The sequence below is a fragment of the Dendrobates tinctorius genome, unplaced genomic scaffold, assembly GCF_039654945.1.
Source record: "Dendrobates tinctorius isolate UK_male_01 unplaced genomic scaffold, ASM3965494v1 ptg000124l, whole genome shotgun sequence".
NCBI classification, from domain to species: Eukaryota; Metazoa; Chordata; class Amphibia; order Anura; family Dendrobatidae; genus Dendrobates; species Dendrobates tinctorius.
Genome location: NW_027361792.1, coordinates 1,264,099 through 1,285,047, shown reverse-complemented (window position 1 = coordinate 1,285,047; position 20,949 = coordinate 1,264,099). Strand labels below are relative to the sequence as shown.

General features: G+C 50.3%; 1 protein-coding gene across 4 annotated transcripts in view; it reads left to right on the top strand.

Annotated features, from left to right (window-relative positions):
• CSTPP1 (centriolar satellite-associated tubulin polyglutamylase complex regulator 1) overlaps positions 1–20,949 on the top strand; it is a 152,858-nt gene that overhangs the window by 21,143 nt on the left and 110,766 nt on the right. For 2 of the 4 annotated variants that reach the window (XM_073541632.1, XM_073541636.1), the window contains one exon: positions 17,152–17,254. In XM_073541632.1, coding sequence (XP_073397733.1) covers positions 17,152–17,254 — 103 coding nt within the window. Of the gene's footprint in view, positions 1–10,622; positions 10,763–16,921; positions 17,057–17,151; positions 17,255–20,949 lie in introns of those variants that run through there. The other 2 variants (XM_073541633.1, XM_073541634.1) reach the window with 2 other exon arrangements.

The window sequence follows — 20,949 nt, the reverse complement described above, 5'->3', positions numbered from 1 at the left end:
GACAGAGGCAGAACACCACAGCTTCATACACCGTGTAGTGGCCATTCTCGGTACTGCAGCTCAGATCACATTGACTTCAGTAGGAGCTGAGCTGCAGTACCTTGGTTAGCCACCATACAGTGTACGGAGCTGTGCTCACTGTGTACAGCCGGCTGACATGGGACCTCCGTACAGCTGATCGGCGGAGGTGCCAGGTGTCTGATCCTCACTAATCTGATATTGATGACAAATTCAACTATTTTGGTGCATGGTTTTTTCCCATAGAACTCTATTGGAAAGTAAGTCCAAATTTATAAAAAAAACAAACAAAAAAAACAAACAAACCGCTATTTCTGAAATGAGGAAAAGTCGTTAAATCCACGCAAAAAAGTAGCTGCCCCGATGACAGTATGACACGTCATGACAGGAGGCTGCATTGTGCAGAGACGATCAAGGCAAGGATGCCACCGGAGACCTGCAGCAAAGTGGTGAAACCTGCGCAATCCTGTACTGAAAGTAATCACTTTTTGGTGAGGATTTTCCTTGCAAATTCTTATGTATTTTCAGTAGCAGTTTAATCTAAATGTGAATATAGCCTTACTGTGCGGACACCTTCCTAAATATTAAAGTGGTAGTCCCACACACAAGTTAAGGTCTGCTCGTAGGCTTGTGTGGAGGCACATGGGTCAGCAGGTGCTTTAGATCGCTGGCTCGACACCGCATGGATCAGGGATCATCCCACTGAAAGCCCACTCACCTTTTAACGTGGTCATAACACTACTCTGACAGCACAGGGTGAGGGTAAAACATTGTGGCAATAATTTACTGAACCACAAAACAGGCAAATAATACGAATATATAGAAAGTCCCAGCAAAATACCCAAGTTGGTGCAAAATTGCAGTCTCGTGCTTCTGCTGACTTACCGGGATAAGAGCAGCTGTGACTTCAAAGCTTCCAGGTCCAACTACCCCCACCAGTGGCACGCCGTTTTTGGCGGGCACCCACAGAGAGGAGGTAACGGCAAGCTTAGGAAACTAACCGGGAGCAGTGAGGTATGTGGCCACATGATCTGATTGTCCAAACCTGGATTCTTCAAGAAGTCTCTGAGGGTTCAGCGATGGTCAATGGAACAGATCTATGTTATTCCAGCTGGGGCCGTGGTCCCCTAAGCTGACATTCTGTAGAGTCACTTGGAACAGAATCTCCTTATATAGTTCACAACTATCCTTCAAGCTATCATTCACAGGGGGAAGGGGTAATGAGGTAACCCACATTGTTTGATTATTTATAGTTTATCCTTCAATGTTTCACGTCAACAAACTGCGAGGCCTGGTATAATGTGTAATCAACATATCAGCAAATATCATTGTTCAGTGACCTTGCATCTCCGTTTTGCAAAGATAACAGTAAAATAAACTGTAGGAGCTGATATAAGAGGTAAATAACAACCAGTCATCAATTTACAAATATCAATTCAATCTACAAGAAGAGTCAATAATTCAGACAATAGTCTATGATTCTGGGCCCACGGAATTTACATCTGGCATAATTAAGAAATGCTGTGTCGTCACAGCTTGGTTATAACGTCTAGACTGGTGGTGGTACGACTGCTGAGACTAACCGATCACCAGACAATGGAGAACTTTTGTCCATGCATCGGTAAATTGATAACTGGTCATTGCCTGTTACTATATAGTGTGACAATGTCAGGGCGCGCGCTCGTGGTCCAGGGTCGGCGCGAGCGCTCGTGGTCCAGGGCGGCGCGAGCGCTCGTGGTCCAGGGTCGGCGCGAGCGCTCGTGGTCCAGGGTCGGCGCGAGCGCTCGTGGTCCAGGGTCGGCGCGAGCGCTCGTGGTCCAGGGTCGGCGCGAGCGCTCGTGGTCCAGGGTCGGCGCGAGCGCTCGTGGTCCAGGGTCGGCGCGAGCGCTCGTGGTCCAGGGTTGGTGCGAGCGCTCGTGGTCCAGGGTCGGCACGAGCGCTCGTGGTCCAGGGTCGGTTCGTACGTATGTGCCCCAGTTATATGGGAAACGGCAATCCTAATTTATGCAGACATTTCCAGTAAGAATAACTGAGGAACCGACAAATGCCTAATTGTTGATCATTTCCGAAAACCGACTTGTCGTGAGAGCTAATGGGTCCTATCCGTAGGGGTAAGTAGGTGTGAATGTGCGGTGTGAGCTGTGTTTTATGTTTGGTTCAGTGAAATTAATGCCTGTATATCTCATCTCATCCAGGGCAATCCGATCCCCTGTGATGTGCGGCCCGAGGGTCAGGTCTGATAGCTTGTTAATGCCCAGATATCCAGCATGGAGGGGGTCAGCAGCCCCCGGTGCATGTCTTGCCCGATCAGCAGTGTTTGTATTCTGCTTTTAGACTGTTTATTTCCAGGTCGTGTGTGATCTGAAATAGGCCTGTGTCAGCGGAGGGTCCCGGCAGCATGTGGGTGACAGCCGTGCATTCCTCACATCACAGGTCAGCAACCACAGCCTGGGCCTCCCATGGACCAGCGCTCCACAGAGCCAGCCGAGGCCCAGCAGGCGCGTGGGAGGATCCGCTGGAGGATCTGCTGGTCCAAGCTCTTAGTCCTTGGCTTTTTGTTTTATTCTGCTCTTATGTAAGAGAAAGGGTGCACATATTTATGGACATTCACCCCTAAAATATGGGATGATCCTAAACCGCGTGCTTAGTAAAATCAGCGCACTTTGTGAATCGCTAGTCGGTACTGAGCTACATGGGGTCGGACACCGGAACCCACACTCAATGGCTGAAACTAAGAAGCCGCTGCCCAGGAGATAAAGCCTCGTGCACACAGCCTTTTACTAGCTCCATACTTGCTACATCCGATGCCGTATGTACAGAGAAGCAGTGCGTATAGTGGACTCCAGCTGTGGTGACACTACAACTCCCAGTGTGCCCTGACAGCTTGCAGCTATATCCTATCAGTCACCTGACAATGAATAGTCCTGTAGAGAATGGAGGCCGTGCAGATCCCCACTATGCAGCCATATGGCTACGCCAAGTAATCTCTGGCCCTCCAGAAGTCCCAAATGCTGTTTCCCCCCTTGCTGGCGGTGCTGACCCCCCCCCCCCCCTTCTGGCAGTGCTGACCCCCCCCCCCCCCCTTCTGGCAGTGCTGACCCCCCCACTTGCTGATGGTGCGGACCCAACCACTTGCTGACTGTGTTGACCCCCCCCCTCCTTGCTGGCGGTGCTGACCCCCCCCCTTGCTGGCGGTGCTGACCCCCCCCCCTTGCTGGCGGTGCTGACCCCCCCCCCTTGCTGGCGGTGCTGACCCCCCCCCCTTGCTGGCGGTGCTGACCCCCCCCCCTTGCTGGCGGTGCTGACCCCCCCCCCTTGCTGGCGGTGCTGACCCCCCCCCTTGCTGGCGGTGCTGACCCCCCCCTTGCTGGCGGTGCGGACCCACCCTAACTGACGGTGCAGATCCCCCCCACTTGCTGAAGGTGCGGACCCAACCACTTGCTGACGGTGTGGACCCAACCACTTGCTGACGGTGCTGACACTTCCCCCCCCCCCCCCCCCTTGCTGGCGGTGCGGACCCCCCCCCCCTTGCTGATGGTGTTGACCCCCCCTCCCTTGCTGATGGTGTTGACCCCCCCTCTCTTGCTGATGGTGTTGACCCCCCCTCCCTTGCTGACGGTGTGGACCCCCCTTGCTGGCCGTGCGGACCCCCCGTGTGGGGACCCACAGCGATTGACAGCGACTTTCGTAGAGAACACAGGATGTGGTGTATGGGAAAGTCAGGTGAGAGCTGCCGGCCGATAAATCACCTGTCTAGTGTGTATGGGGGGCTTTGTGCTCATCAGAATGTTTCTTCTGGTCATGCCACATTATGGGGACCCTCCAGCTGGCCCGGTCTCTTTCTGTAATTACATGGGACATTATCACGATTCAGAAGGGGAGACTATGCCTCTCTACTGTCTGTGAAGACTCCCACATCTTTTCTCCACCGTCAACGACTGCCGGAAAATAACAAATGTTCTGAGAATGTGTCGGACATCTCCGATGGGGAGGTGACCACACACAGTCATTCTGGGGGACTTTAGGGTCAGGTTTCAACCATCCTCTGACGATCCCAGGCTAGAAGATCACACGAGGTTTGATATTCACAGACTGGATCAGCGAATTATTGTTTCCGGAGAGTCCTGATCTTTTACGGGGGGTAACAAAAGTACGGGGAAAAGCAAAGACAGATAAGTATTAGGCCTCGTTCAGACCTCAGTTTTTCACATATGAGTTCTGTCCATGTGATTCACAGAACGGTTTATATGTCCGTGTATGTTTGTGATCCGAGTCCCCGAACCAAACCATAGACGCCCAGTCTGAGATCACTCTCCGGTCAAATCTATGAGTCGGTGAAGACTCGGCAGCACAAGATGACGTCCTCGCCGCATCCGTGAGCTGCCAATTGCAAAAATAAAAATAAACTGATGGTAAAAACCAACATATTGAGTAAACACTGATGAAAATCGGACTCCATCAATCGATCTCATGTTTATCTTCCTGTAGACTGCAGCCACTTAGTATCGATATGCAGTAAAATCTGCTCGCTTTTAGACAATGGCCTATGTGACGGCGGCGGCAGCGGGATTAGGCAGTGGCATATGTGACGGCAGTGGGATTGGGCAATGGCCTATGTGACAGCGGCGGCAGCGGGATTAGGCAATGGCCTATGTGACGCCGGCGGCGGCGGGAATAGGCAATGGCCTATGTGACGCCGGCGGCAGCGGGATTAGGCAGTGGCATATGTGACGGCAGCGGGATTGGGCAATGGCCTATGTGACAGCGGCGGCAGCGGGATTAGGCAATGGCCTATGTGACAGCGGCGGCAGCGGGATTGGGCAATAGCCTATGTGACAGCGGCGGCAGCGGGATTAGGCAATGGCCTATGTGACACCGGCAGTGGCGGGATTAGGCAATGGCCTATGTGACGCCGGCGGCAGCGGGATTAGGCAATGGCCTATGTGACGGCGGCAGCGGGATTAGGCAATGGCCTATGTGACGGCAGCGGGATTAGGCAATGGCCTATGTGACGGCGGCGGCGGCAGCGGGATTAGGCAATGGCCCATGTGACGGCAGCGGGATTAGGCAATGGCCCATGTGACGGCAGCGGGATTAGGCAATGGCCCATGTGACGGCAGCGGGATTAGGCAATGGCCTATGTGACGGCGGCGGCAGCGGGATTAGGCAATGGCCTATGTGACGGCGGCGGCAGCGGGATTAGGCAATGGCCTATGTGACGGCGGCGGCAGCGGGATTAGGCAATGGCCTATGTGACGGCGGCGGGATTAGGCAATGGCCTATGTGACGGCAGCGGGATTAGGCAATGGCCTATGTGACGGCGGCGGCGGCAGCGGGATTAGGCAATGGCCCATGTGACGGCAGCGGGATTAGGCAATGGCCTATGTGACGGCGGCGGCAGCGGGATTAGGCAATGGCCTATGTGACGGCAGCGGGATTAGGCAATGGCCTATGTGACGGCAGCGGGATTAGGCAATGGCCTATGTGACGGCAGCGGGATTAGGCAATGGCCTATGTGACGGTGGCGGCAGCGGGATTAGGCAATGGCCTATGTGACGGCGGTGGCAGCGGGACGCTGTTTTCAAAGTGGACTTTGGAAAGGGATCTGAGCTCGGTCTAACACTGAACAGGCTCCGCTAAGCATTACTTCCTCAAATAATATTTCAGGTCCTCGGCTGTCAAGAGGTGGGAACTTTCCCTAAAGGAAGATGACGCAGAGAAAATACAGAAGGGAAATGTGAGAAGGTAAATCATGGCTCAAAGGCATCGCTTCCCCCGGCTCATGTGCAGGAAGCATGGAGCTATGTGCAGGCGGAGGATTGCATTTCACAGGAAGGTCACAGCTGAAGCTCAGGCCTGGATCAGACCCAGTCCTATAAATCTCCGCCATGCTGGGGGGAGTGATGGCTCATACCCTGCGATCACACGGATCAGAGTCCAGCAGCAAAGTGTTGGTCCTGGAGTCCATCAGCCGTGCTGTCGTCTGCTGACAGTAGCCGGAGGCACCAGAACATGGTCAGATCAGCAGCCCAACTGGCACAGATATTCCGGCCTTGTATGGACTGGTTTCCATGGGAAAATGCTTTTTATACCAAAAATGCCTCATGATCAACATTAGAGCCTTTTCTAGCTCTTTCGTACAAATGACCGTCCTCTGAGGCGTCCAGTACCGTCCGTTATTTCAGCCACAGAATCTAGAGGGGTTGGCCTTTGTGGTTAAAGGACATTATCCACACTGGCATTGTATGCGCCAGCCTAAAAAAAAGGTAATTGAGAAAAAACACATCAACTTTATTAAAAGGCACCAGGTCCGGACTGGCCGTCTGGCAATTCTGGCAAATGCCAGAAGGGCCGGTCTGGTCGTGGGCTGCCTTGTCTGCTACATTGTTAACAGAATCGGTGTTCTCAAGACCCCCATACTGTTGAGAGTTGTGATGGAGCACAGAGTCTCTGACTCCATCACTTACCCCAGGAGGTCACGGGTATCATTAGACATATTGGTCTCGTAGTAAATCCTCCTTTCCTCCATCCAGGGTACTATTAGTAATATCCCCTCTGGTGCTTGAGGTCGGGGACAGCGTGGGCCTGTGTTATTTCAAATGCCAGGACTGAATTTCAGCCCCAGTCCGTACCTGAAAGGCACACACTACTTAATGAACTTGGTGCAGGTCTTAAAACGAAACCAAGAGCAGGTGCAGGTTTCTGCCAAAATTTGCAATTTTTTTCTAGAATAAAACTTAATAAATCGGTTTTAAAAGTCATTGAAAAATTTATCGCTCCCTCTTTTTTAACTTTTGATGGGCACACCTCAAAAATTTAGGACAATTTGTCTTTTATATGATTTTTTTTTTATTTTTTATTTTTTTTGGGGGGGGGGGGGGGGGGTGAAATATTTGCAGGTTTTTAGGCAGATTGCAATTTTGGGGGATTTAGTTTGTCAAGAATTGGCTTGAGCTGCCTGATAAATGTGGGCCACACTTACAAATTTGGTTGAACATTAGAAAAGGCAACTTGCTCATAAATCCTTTTAGAAGTTGCGTCGTTCTCCCGCCACAATATGGCGGCTATGACGAGATGTCCGTTCCTTGACCCCCGATAAATCCATAGCATTTGTGTTGTCATCCTTACTTTCTCTGACCTGCCCATGTGCAGGTCACTTGATTCTTTAGGATCTTCATATGTTCAGTTTTTTACTTTATTGGACCAGCACATAGCTTCCTGACACTTCAGGACCTGCATACGTGCCAGCATCCCAGTCGAGACCAGTGATTGGCAGCAGCGGTCTCTTGTTTGATCAAGATTGCTGATCACTGCTTGAAGTAAGCGGAGACCAGAGCAGTGACCTCTGGAGCTCCTTTAAGTCAGAGGTCTACTTGGGGCTTTACCGCTCCCAGCCTCCCGGTACAAGTACCAAGTCTTCCATCATGAACGGGCGGCAGGCTTAGGGTCCGCAGCAGGAGTAGCTTTACGTTCCGTCGTCTCATTACATTTCCACAGTTATTAGGTTTTCCAGACACTTCCCCTACGGTCTGATTGGGCACAATGGGCAGTAGATGGGATTTTTTTTTGGTTGTTTGGACGCTAGTGGATTATTCATGGGGTTTGGTTAGAAAAGTTGTTCCTGAGGACATGTCCGATGTAATAATGATCACAGCCTTTGAGGAGAAGTTTCCTCCCTGTCGGGCGAGGAATGCCATTTTGCCCTGGTTATGGCTGTGATGAGCCGAACAGTGGGAAGTAAAAAGACAATACATGATGATTGGTCCATTTATTGATGGGCCCTCTTCTGATCTACGGCCCGCGCTATGCCGCTGGTCCAGTATCTTGCAGTAGACTAGTCCCGTGCAGCACTCTGCCTGTTCACACATGGTGCAATCCTCCACCAGATTGTAACAATGCAGAGAAATCCAGGACACCAGACATCCTTCTTTGGTAACTTCATTGCTATAGAAAAATGACAACGTTTCAGCTGCGCGGGCCCTTTACCAAGCCATAGAAATGCATCTCTCTTTTTTTTTTTTTTATGGCTTGTTAAAGGCCCTGAGCAGCCAAAACATTGTGATTTTTCTGTATCGATAGTTACCCAAAGAGGATGTACGGGGGCCTGGTTCCTGGACTTCACTGATCCAGTATCTGTTTTGGCTGCAGCAGTGATATCATGACTATCCCGCACATCACCACTGCAGCCAATCTCTGAGCTTGGCGGCTAGTGTCAGTTGCATCAGCAGGGCTGCAGACTTCAGTGATTGACTGCAGTGGTGATGGACTCATGATGTCACCACTGTAGCCAAAACATAGGGACCGTAGCAGCGACAGAGAGCCGGCGCTGGACTCAGGGATGGTGAGTACTCTGTGTTGGTAGTTTACAAGTATGAAGTCTTAAGCACACCAGTGGACTGTCCATATACAGTCACCCTATGCAAAAGGGGCATTAAATGAGTGACCATAAACTCGTATATAGTGGACCAGCATTCCCTTATGGGCAGAAATCGGTCTAAATGCACCTTGTATACCATGAAACTTCTCCAAAAAATGCCTCTATGACTACACTCTTCAGTTCCATCATCGCCATTGTACATCAGCCACCTTAATTGAGAAGACTTCTCACCCGTCTGGAAGGCTTCTCACCCGTCTATAAGGCATCCCGCCCGTCTATAAGGCCTCCCGCCCGTCTATAAGGCCTCCCGCCCGTCTATAAGGCCTCTCGCCCATCTATAAGGCCTCCCGCACTTCTATAAGGCCTCCCGCCCATCTAGAAGACCACCCACCCATCTGAAAGGCCACCCCCACCCGTTTGGAAGGCCATCCTTCAGTACAGTATTAAGAGGTTGTCATGATTAGTGGTCATTGACCTCCTAGACCTCTTATATTATTGATATTATTTTTGTAATATATATATTTTTTATTAACGTGCACTTTCATGTTTATAATACATTTTATTTCTATAGCGCCGACATATTCCGCAGCACTTTACATTTCAGAGGAGACTTGTACAGACAATAGACATTACAGCATAACAATAATCACATACAGTCATGGCCAAAAGTATTGACACCCCTGCAATTCTGTCAGATAATACTCAGTTTCTTCCTGAAAATGATTGCAAACACAAATTCTTTGGTATTATTATCTTCATTTAATTTGTCTTAAATGAAAAAACACAAAAAGAATTGTCCTAAAGCCAAATTGGATATAATTCCACACCAAACATAAAAAAGAGGGTGGACAAAAGTATTGGCACTGTGCGAAAAATCATGTGATGCTTCTCTAATTTGTGTAATTAACAGCACCTGTAACTTACCTGTGGCACCTAACAGGTGTTGGCAATAACTAAATCACACTTGCAGCCAGTTGACATGGATTAAAGTTGACTCAACCTCTGTCCTGTGTCCTTGTGTGTACCACATTGAGCATGGAGAAAAGAAAGAAGACCAAAGAACTGTCTGAGGACTTGAGAAACCAAATTGTGAGGAAGCATGAGCAATCTCAAGGCTACAAGTCCATCTCCAAAGACCTGAATGTTCCTGTGTCTACCGTGCGCAGTGTCATCAAGAAGTTTAAAGCCCATGGCACTGTGGCTAACCTCCCTAGATGTGGCCGGAAAAGAAAAATTGACAAGAGATTTCAATGCAAGATTGTGCGGATGTTGGATAAAGAACCTCCACTAACATCCAAACAAGTTCAAGCTGCCCTGCAGTCCGAGGGTACAACAGTGTCAACCCGTACTATCCGTCGGCATCTGAATGAAAAGGGACTGTATGGTAGGAGACCCAGGAAGACTCCACTTCTTACCCCGAGACATAAAAAAGCCAGGCTGGAGTTTGCCAAAACTTACCTGAAAAAGCCTAAAACATTTTGGAAGAATGTTCTTTGGTCAGATGAGACAAAAGTAGAGCTTTTAGGGCAAAAGCATCAACATAGAGTTTACAGGAGAAAAAAGAGGCATTCAAAGAAAAGTACACGGTCCCTACAGTCAAACATGGCGGAGGTTCCCTGATGTTTTGGGTTTGCTTTGCTGCCTCTGGCACTGGACTGCTTGGCCGTGTGCATGGCATTATGAAGTCAGAAGACTACCAATAATTTTGCAGCATAATTTAGGGCCCAGTGTGAGAAAGCTGGGTCTACCTCAGAGGTCATGGGTCTTCCAGCAGGACAATAACCCAAAACACACTTCAGAAAGCACTAGAAAATGGTTTGAGAGAAAGCAGTGGAGACTTCTAAGGTGGCCAGCAATGAGTCCAGACCTGAATCCCATAGAACACCTGTGGAGAGATCTAAAAATGGCAGTTTGGAGAAGGCTCCCTTCAAATATCAGGGACCTGGAGCAGTTTGCCAAAGAAGAATGGTCTAAAATTCCAGCAGAGCATTGTAAGAAACTCATTGATGGTTACCAGAAGCGGTTGGTCGCAGTTATTTTGGCTAAAGGTTGTGCAACCAAGTATTAGGCTGAGGGTGCCAATACTTTTGTCCGGCCCATTTTTGGAGTTTTGTGTGAAATGATCAATGTTTTGCTTTTTGCTTCATTCTCTTTTGTGTTTTTTCATTTAAGACAAATTAAATGAAGATAATAATACCAAACAATTTGTGTTTGCAATCATTTTCAGGAAGAAACTGAATATTATCTGACAGAATTGCAGGGATGTCAATACTTTTGGCCATGACTGTAGATCATAACAGATACCAAGAGGAGTGAGGGCCCTGCTCGCAAGCTTAAAGTCTATGAGGAAAGAGGTAGACACGAAAGGTGGGTGGTAATAATTGCCCTGATTGTATGGACCAGCCATAATGTTAAGTGTGTAACAGTACAGACACAGAGGGCTAATGGATGCATAAAGCATGTGGGAACATGATGCTGGGAACCTGGTTATGGTAAAACTTTTGGCTGTGCCACACAGGGATAGATTAGGTTAATGTGTTGAGGCGATAGGCCAGTCTGAATAAATGCGTTTTCAGGGCTTTCTTAAAATTGTAGGGGATTGGGGACTAATCGTATTGACCTGGGAAGTGCATTCCAAAGAATTGGCGCAGCACGTGTAAAGTCTTGGAGACAGGAGTGGGAGGTTCTGATAATTGAGGATGCTAACCTCAGGTCATCAGCAGAACGGAGGGCGCGGGTAGGGTGGTATACTGAAACAAGGGAGGAGATGTAGGGTGGTGCTGAGCCATGGAGGGGTTTGTGGGTGAGGGTAATAAGTTTGTACTGGATTCTGGAGTGGATGGGTAGCCAGTGTAATGACTGGCACAAGGTAGAGGCATCAGTGTAACGATTGGCGAGGAATATGATCCTGGCTACAGCATTCAAGACAGATTGGAGAGGGGAGAGTTTGGTAAGAGGGAGACCGATTAGAAGAGAGTTACAATAGTCGAGACGAGAATGAATAAGAGAAACAGTAAGAGTTTTTGCGGAATCAAAAGTAAGAAAAGGTCGAAATCTAGAAATGTTTTTGAGGTGCAGATGACAAGAGCGAGCCAGTGATCGAATGTGGGGACAAAGGAAAGCTCGGAGTCAAGTATGACCCCAAGACAGCGGGCCTGCTGCTGGGAAGTAATAGTGGAACCACACACGGAAATGGCAATGTCGGGTATAGATACATTAGTAGAGGGAGGAAACACAAGGAGTTCAGTCTTTGACAGGTTCAGTTTCAGATATTGTGAGGACATGATGTTAGACACAGCGTTTAGACAATCGCCGGTGTTTTCTAGAAAGGCTGGCGTGATGTCAGGAGAAGAAGCGTATAATTGGGTGTCATCAGCATAGAGATGGTACTGGAACTCAAATCTACTGATTGACCAATAGGGGCAGTGTACAAGGAGAAGAGGAGGGGGCCTAGGACTGATGTTTCTTGTGATGCGCTGATAGATTGTGGGTTACAATAGTTTATTGCATGAGGAGAGGTGCAAAGTCCTTTAGTGACTGATCTGCGCCTCTAAACGTATGATCCACAAGCAATGGAGTTAGTAGGGGTTACGCCGAGCGTTCTAATGGCAGATTATCATATCAGACACAATCTCTGTCTCCCCAATCATCGTAGGTGACCTCTCATTCTCTCTTCTGTCCAGTCACCTTTCGGCTCACGGTAAAGCTTCTTAAGGGATCAGTCACTTTTGTGATCTCCTTAACATCCAGAATCCCATTGATGGAGAGCCGTCCGCTAGATGTACAGTACATGATTATGGCTTATTGCAAGGATGGGCCATAAATGTTTGAAGGTCTGAGCTTTGGGACCAGCTGTGGAAGGAGCTCTACAGGGGGCTCTCATCACTTAAAGGGATTGTCCATTTACATAGCAAAGTATACAACTAACTAATAGAGTTCAGTCATTAAAGGTGTCCTGATCGGAAGATATCCGCACAGTTCCGGGTCCCGGCTTCTCCTCTGCGGGTTTGTGCTCTACACCGGGGAGTTTTTCTTGTGCAGACATTCACGTCATCAGCGCTTCATATAGGGGGCTGGATGGCTGCTCACTCCAAAGCTCAAACAGCCCCCTTATGTCTATGTATCGGGTCTGAGGGAGAAATGGGGCTGACTTAGCCAGCCCCCTTCACACACACACAATGCTGATGACGTTTCCCGTGTTCAGCACAAACTGAACGTGGTGGTGCCCGGACCCCGGTTCACCTTTGATAGGTGAACTGTATAAATTTACTGTTTGAATCATATTTATTTTTTTTCCAACTAGACGCTCCTTTTAACTGTTTCTGCAACTTCTTTAATTCAAGGATAGCTGGGCTCCCACCAATGATAAAACTTTGCCATCTCCTAGCAATATGTTGTCATATTATATTGTGATAAAACCCATTTAAAGGGGACCTGTCACTCACCATAAATAAGTAATTTTTGTACCTTACATAAATGTCGCTGTTCTTCTGAACCCGGCGATGTTTTTCTTTTGTTCCTGTGTCTCTCCGTTCCTGAGATACGGCCTCTATTTTCCCAGTATACAAAATTTAGTCTAGTTACTAAGTGGGTGTGGTCCCTATGAACACGCCCACATAAAACCGTTTAGGACCACTCCCACTTTGCTTAGAGGATTAGATTTGTGTACTGGGAAGAGAGGGCCATATCTCAGGAACGGAGAGGCGCAGGAAGAAAAGAAAACCATCGCCGGATTCAGGAGAACGGCGGCATTTACACCAGGTAAAGCAATAATGTATTTATGGAAATTGACAGGTCATCTTTACACCACGTCTTTCTCTTCTCTTTGTCATATTAACCCTAGATTGTGTAAACCTCTTTACGTAAAGTCACGGGAAATGTGTCCATCACACAGGATTGTGACGGCCCTGATTGCGAGCAGATGATGGGCTCCACATCAGCAATTTATGAGACGTTACAGGGTTAGCACCATGTATTTACAGCTTTAAAGGGCCAGACGCTCTGAAAGGAAAGTGTCAATATTATTTTTTCCTCTAAGTGGCTGCTTGCGATTTAATGGCCCAGGTTGGCTATGGGGAAATTGTGTGCGTCTGTGATTTATTACATGGCAGGAGGGTTTGCAGGTCATACAAATATGTAGGTCATGTAGCTCAGTAAGTGATACTTGACAGTACCTTGTGGCCCACGTGGAATGAATCTCCTGGGGGCAACGACTGGAGAACAAGAGACCGACATGCAATAACAAATGTGAAGAATATTGGCCAAGAAGCAGAATATTCATTTAGATTTATTTTTTTTAACTTTTTCATGAAGTTTTATAGATGGTCCCACGTTGCGTGCTGAGGTCACAGAAGAAAACAATGTACGACATCTGCCACTCTCTAGGACATCATTGCTTTGTCTAACATACACCTGACATTAGTCGCACGCCGCCCCATGCTGCGTTTTCGTGGGGTAGCGCTCTGTGCCCTCGGGTCATTGACCTGGTGGTTGGACTTTAGGGGCAATGCTTGTAGTGGAGTGTCTCCATCCATAGAGCAGCGATGGAGGTCACATCGATGAATACGAAGGTTCTGGTCTATCCATGCATCCTGAGCAGCAGTGGTATGGGGACACAGGCAAGTGTTAAAGGGGCATTCTCGTCTCCATGTGGATACATGATAATCGTTAGATCACACCCCCACCATTAACCATTACCATAAACCTTTTTGTCGCCTCTGCCTTGTGAGATGGATCCCCAAAGTCTCTGGTCCGGATGAGCAGTGAGACCAGATGACACCAGAGCCGAGGAGCTGTCGATACAGTTGTATCGAGGATGGAGTTGAGGTGCTGAAGTCAAGATAGACAGATGTAGCAGAGCTGAGGAGCTGAAATTAGGTTGTGGAGAGTAAGATGTAGCAGAGTTGATCAGCAAAACTTCAACACTGGAGACTTGGGTGTGGCAGAGCTGAGCTGTGGTACTGGAGTAGTGGAGACTTGGGTGTAGCAGAGACTTGGGTGTAGTAGAGTTGAGCAGTGGTACTGGCGTAGCAGAGACTTGGGTGTAGTAGAGCTGAGCAGTGGTACTGGAGTAGTAGAGACTTGGGTGTAGCAGAGCTGAGCAGTGGTACTGGAGTAGCAGTGACTTGGGTGTAGCAGATCTGAGCAGTGGTACTGGAGTGCTGGAGACTTGGGTGTAGCAGAGCTGAGCAGTGGTACTGGAGTGCTGGAGACTTGGGTGTAGCAGAGCTGAGCAGTGGTACTGGAGTGCTGGAGACTTGGGTGTAGCAGAACTGAGCTGTGGTACTGGAGTAGTGGAGACTTGGGTGTAGCAGAACTGAGCAGTGGTACTGGAGTAGTGGAGACTTGGGTGTAGCAGAACTGAGCAGTGGTACTGGAGTAGTAGAGACTTGGGTGTAGCAGAGCTGAGCAGTGGTACTGGAGTGCTGGAGACTTGGGTGTAGCAGAACTGAGCTGTGGTACTGGAGTAGTGGAGACTTGGGTGTAGCAGAGACTTGGGTGTAGCAGAGCTGAGCAGTGGTACTGGCGTAGCAGAGACATGGGTGTAGCAGAGCTGAGCAGTGGTACTGGAGTAGTAGAGACTTGGGTGTAGCACAGCTGAGCAGTGGTACTGGAGTAGTAGAGACTTGGGTGTAGCACAGCTGAGCAGTGGTACTGGGGTAGTAGAGACTTGGGTGTAGCACAGCTGAGCAGTGGTACTGGAGTAGCAGAGACTTGGGTGTAGCACAGCTGAGCAGTGGTACTGGAGTAGTAGAGACTTGGGTGTAGCACAGCTGAGCAGTGGTACTGGAGTAGTAGAGACTTGGGTGTAGCAGAGCTGAGCAGTGGTACTGGAGTAGTAGAGACTTGGGTGTAGCACAGCTGAGCAGTGGTACTGGAGTAGTAGAGACTTGGGTGTAGCACAGCTGAGCAGTGGTACTGGAGTAGTAGAGACTTGGGTGTAGCACAGCTGAGCAGTGGTACTGGAGTAGTAGAGACTTGGGTGTATCAGAGCAGAGCAGTGGTACTGGAGTGCTGGAGTCTTGGGTGTAGCAGAGCTAAGCTGTGGGACTGGAGTAGTGGAGACTTGGGTGTAGTTGAGCAGTGGTACTGGAGTAGTGGAGACTTGGGTGTAGTAGAGCTGAGCAGTGGTACTGGAGTGCTGGAGACTTGGGTGTAGCAGAGCTGAGCTGTGGTACTGGAGTAGTAGAGACTTGGGTGTAGCAGAACTGAGCAGTGGTACTGGAGTGCTGGAGACTTGGGTATAGCAGAGCTGAGCTGTGGTATTGGAGTAGTAGAGACATAGGTGTAGCAGAGCTGAGCTGTGGTACTGGAGTAGTAGAGACTTGGATGTAGTAGAGCTGAGTAGTGGTACTGGAGTGGTAGAGACTTGGATGTAGCAGATGTGAGCAGTAGTACTGGAGTAGTAGAGACTTGGGTGGAGCAGAGCTGAGCAGTGGTACCGGAGTAGTGGAGACTTGGGTGTAGCACAGCTGAGCAGTTGTACTGGAGTGCTGGATACTTGGGTGTAGCAGAGCTGAGCAGTGGTACTGTAGTGCTGGATACTTGGGTGTAGCAGAGCTGAGCAGTGGTACTGGAGTGCTGGAGACTTGGGTGTAGCAGAGCTGAGCTGTGGTAGTGGAGACTTGGGTGTAGTTGAGCTGTAGTACTGGAGTAGTAGAGACTTGGATGTAGCAGAGCTGAGCTGTGGTACTGGAGTGCTGGAGACTTGGGTGTAGCAGAACTGAGCTGTGGTACTGGAGTGCTGGAGACTTGGGTGTAGCAGAACTGAGCTGTGGTACTGGAGTAGTGGAGACTTGGGTGTAGCAGAGCTGAGCAGTGGTACTGGAGTGCTGGAGACTTGGGTGTAGCAGAGCTGAGCTGTGGTATTGGAGTAGTAGAGACTTAGGTGTAGCAGAGCTGAGCTGTGGTATTGGAGTAGTAGAGACTTAGGTGTAGCAGAGCTGAGCAGTGGTACTGGAGTAGTAGAGACTTGGGTGTAGTTGAGCTATAGTACTGGAGTAGTAGAGACTTGGATGTAGCAGAGCTGAGCTGTGGTACTGGAGTAGTAGAGACTTGGATGTAGCAGAGCTGAGCTGTGGTACTGGAGTAGTAGAGACTTGGATGTAGCAGAGCTGAGCTGTGGTACTGGAGTAGTAGAGACTTGGATGTAACAGAGCTGAGCTGTGGTACTGGCGTAGTAGAGACTTGGGTGTAGCAGAGCTGAGCAGTGGTACTGGAGTAGTAGAGACTTGGGTGTAGCAGAGCTGAGTAGTGGTACTGGAGTAGTAGAGACTTTGGTGTAGCAGAGCTGAGATGATGGCATTAAAGATACGATTGTCAAGCATGTGACTGTGTTCATCCGTACCATAGATGTGGACTGGAGGGCCACTTGTGCCGCCTTTTTTTTTTTTTTTTTTTTTTTTTTTTTTTTTTTAAATTCCACCTGTCAGTGGAGATACAAGTCCCCCATTCTGGCGATCGGTGGCGATCCCATTGCTGATCTGACAGTATATTCCCTATTCAGTAGGTGATGATTTCTATGGACTGGGACTCTCCTTTAAGTTCCCTTATAGAGGCAGATTATCAGGTGTAACGTGCGGCCGCGCTGGGTCCTCCATGGTCGCTCCTGGTAGTCGCAGCACTCAGACCCTGAGCTCAGGTCAGATGCCATCATGGAAAGTAATTGACTCTGGACATGTGGGATTTTGTGTTCTGGGCTGTGGAAATAATGGCACATAATTAAACCCGTCCTCTCCGCTCTGTATTTTCTGCAGCTCAGAGACACGTCCTGACCTACATGGAGGATGCTCTCACCCTGCTTCTCGAGCATAAAGATGAGGTTGATCCCAGCAGCATCGCCAAGTTCTTCTCCGAGTAGTGAGTATTCCTTCTTTACTCCATATATAAGGTAACATCTTGTGTCTGTGTCCTCTGGATGCCTCCGATGCGTCACCATACGACTGAGCAGTGACTCTAAAGCCTTAACCAAAAAATGTTTAGAATATGTAAACTACGGCCGAGCAAAGAATATGGCTGAAGCCACAGATCTTCATCAAGACCATGAGAGTCCAGATAAGCTGCAAAACAAGGGAAGTCGGCTCATGGCTCCTTCCAGAACTCTGCTAGACTCAAGGAGCATGTGGCGACCAGGCAGGTCATGGTCATAGGACCTATGGTCTCCAATGGAGGGTGCTCCTGGAAGCGAGGTGCAGCCCATCTCGTTAAGTGGGCTAGGAGAATTGACTGACAGTGGCGGGCTTTATACACCGGCCATATCATCACCCAACTGGGAAGAAAACTGAAGGTCTTAAAGGGTGAGTCCCATCTATCTCAGCGCTCAGCGGTCCTCAGAAGTCCCATAGACCGCGAGTAGAGCAGCAGCGCAGAGTCCTTTCTATCCAGGGCATCGTCCTTTCTATCCTCTGCATCCCAGTGGCTCGGACCCCCCGATACTTGCAGAGGTCAGGTTGACCTGTAAATAGTTAAATTATGCTTATACCCATAACTCCCGGAAGCTTCCCCACTCCCGGAGTATGTCCTAGTTCAGATTTCATCTGTAGCCACTTTTTTATGTGTATGCCAGGAAAAGCTTAGATGCGTTTGTCTGCCACTTACCCCCTTGTATTGGCATTGGGTGGGATACATTGCTCTCAAGATTGAAAGTAATCACCTATCCACATGGTAGTGGTGAGTTTCTGACCTGTTGGGTCCAATTTAAGGCCAAAAGTCTTCCGTCTGGTTGATAGGCGCCCTCATAAGAATTTCTGGTCCTTTTCCGCTAAGTAATAGCCATTAGCGTGGTCTGAACAGGGCGTAGAATGCAGGTACATATCTGAACGCTACTGCCATGTCCTGTAGATATTTCCGCCTCTGGCTGGATGTGTTCTTCATGTTTGGCGCCATCGTTGGCTCGTTCATGATACGCTTCTGTATCCCTCCTCTCATCTCTGCGCTGAGCGGCATGATCCCAGCTTCCGTATCCCCCCTGGGGCTCGTCCCCTCTTCTGCTATGACGGCTGGATTCCAGGTCAATTGTTTGATGTTCGCGCTCTGTGCGTTCACCTTGAGGGCATTGGAAGCATTTACTGATCTGTCGTTTTACACGTTACACCAAGAGAAAAAGCGCCTTTTCATCTAGTCAGTTCTTGAACTTGGGAAGGCATTGAAGTAGCTAGTCTTTTCAGAACTTTGGGCAAGTTCCCAACTTTTTTTTTTATTTAGGTTGCTTATATAACGCCAACATTTTCTTCAGCGTTGCTCACATTGTCGCTATTCGCAGCATTATTTGTCACAGTGTCACATACTACCCTATCAATATGTTCTGCAGTGTGGGAAGAAACGGAAAATCCAGAGGAAACGTGCTCAAACTAGAGAAGAACATCACCCAGCAGACGTTCAACCGTAACAGACTGCCAGACGTTCTAGAGTTCTCTGCCGACTTTACAGCTTGTTGCCTGACGGAATGGCCAGCTCTGTTATTTAGCAGTGATAGCTGAACATACGCAGTGCTCTTGGAATGAAATTGGTCAGGATTGCTGGAGCAATCCCATTGTGGCCAGTCTCTATGCCACTGCCCTCCTGATGTGGCCTGCCTCTGTGCCACTGCCCTCCTGATGTGACCAGCCTCTGTGCCACTGCCCTCCTGATGTGACCAGCCTCTGTGCCACTGCCCTCCTGTTGTGGCCAGCCTCTGTGCCACTGCCCTCCTGTTGTGGCCTGCCTCTGTGCCGCTGCACTACTGATATGGCCTGCCTCTGTGTCACTGCGCTACTGATATGGCCTGCCTCTGTGTCACTGCCCACCTGATGTGGCCTGCCTCTGTGTCACTGCCCTCCTGATGTGACCAGCCTCTGTGTCACTGCACTACTGATATGGCCTGCCTCTGTGTCACTGCGCTACTGATGTGGCCTGCCTCTGTGCCACTGCCCACCTGATGTGGCCTGCCTCTGTGCCACTGCCCACCTGATGTGGCCTGCCTCTGTGCCACTGCCCTCCTGATGTGACCAGCCTCTGTGTCACTGCACTACTGATATGGCCTGCCTCTGTGTCACTGCGCTACTGATGTGGCCTGCCTCTGTGCCACTGCCCACCTGATGTGGCCTGCCTCTGTGCCACTGCCCTCCTGATGTGGCCTGCCTCTGTGCCACTGCCCTCCTGATGTGGCCTGCCTCTGTGCCACTGCCCTCCTGATGTGGCCTGCCTCTGTGCCACTGCCCTCCTGATGTGGCCTGCCTCTGTGCCACTGCCCTCCTGATGTGGCCTGCCTCTGTGCCACTGCCCTCCTGATGTGGCCTGCCTCTGTGCCACTGCCCTCCTGATGTGGCCTGCCTCTGTGCCACTGCCCTCCTGATGTGGCCTGCCTCTGTGCCACTGCCCTCCTGATGTGGCCTGCCTCTGTGCCACTGCCCTCCTGATGTGGCCTGCCTCTGTGCCACTGCCCTCCTGATGTGGCCTGCCTCTGTGCCACTGCCCTCCTGATGTGGCCTGCCTCTGTGCCACTGCCCTCCTGATGTGGCCTGCCTCTGTGCCACTGCCCTCCTGATGTGGCCTGCCTCTGTGCCACTGCCCTCCTGATGTGGCCTGCCTCTGTGCCACTGCCCTCCTGATGTGGCCTGCCTCTGTGCCACTGCCCTCCTGATGTGGCCTGCCTCTGTGCCACTGCCCATCTGATGTGGCCTGCCTCTGTGCCGCTGCCCATCTGATGTGGCCTGCCTCTGTATCGCTGCGCTCCTGATGTGGCCTGCCTCTGTGCCGCTGCCCTCCTGATGTGACCAGCCTCTGTGTCGCTGCGCTCCTGATGTGACCAGCCTCTGTGTCACTGCCCTCCTGATGTGGCCAGCCTCTGTGTCATTGCCCTCCTGATGTGGCCAGCCTCTGTGTCACTGCCCTCCTGATGTGGCCAGCCTCTGTGTCACTGCCCTCCTGATGTGGCCAGCCTCTGTGTCACTGCCCTCCTGATGTGGCCAGCCTCTGTGTCACTGCCCTCCTGATGTGGCCAGCCTCTGTGTCACTGCCCTCCTGATGTGGCCAGCCTCTGTGTCACTGCCCTCCTGATGTGGCCAGCCTCTGTGTCACTGCCCTCCTGATGTGGCCAGCCTCTGTGTCACTGCCCTCCTGATGTGGCCAGCCTCTGTGTCACTGCCCTCCTGATGTGGCCAGCCTCTGTGTCACTGCCCTCCTGATGTGGCCAGCCTCTGTGTCACTGCCCTCCTGATGTGGCCAGCCTCTGTGTCACTGCCCTCCTGATGTGGCCAGCCTCTGTGTCACTGCCCTCCTGATGTGGCCAGCCTCTGTGTCACTGCCCTCCTGATGTGGCCAGCCTCTGTGTCACTGCCCTCCTGATGTGGCCAGCCTCTGTGTCACTGCCCTCCTGATGTGGCCGCCTCTGTCTCACTGCCCTCCTGATGTGGCCGCCTCTGTGTCACTGCCCTCCTGATGTGGCCAGCCTCATTGTCACTGCCCTCCTGATGTGGCCAGCCTCATTGCCACTGCCCTCCCGATGTGGCCAGCCTCATTGCCACTGCGCTCCTGATGTGGCCTGCCTCTGTGCCACTGCGCTCCTTGTGTGGCCC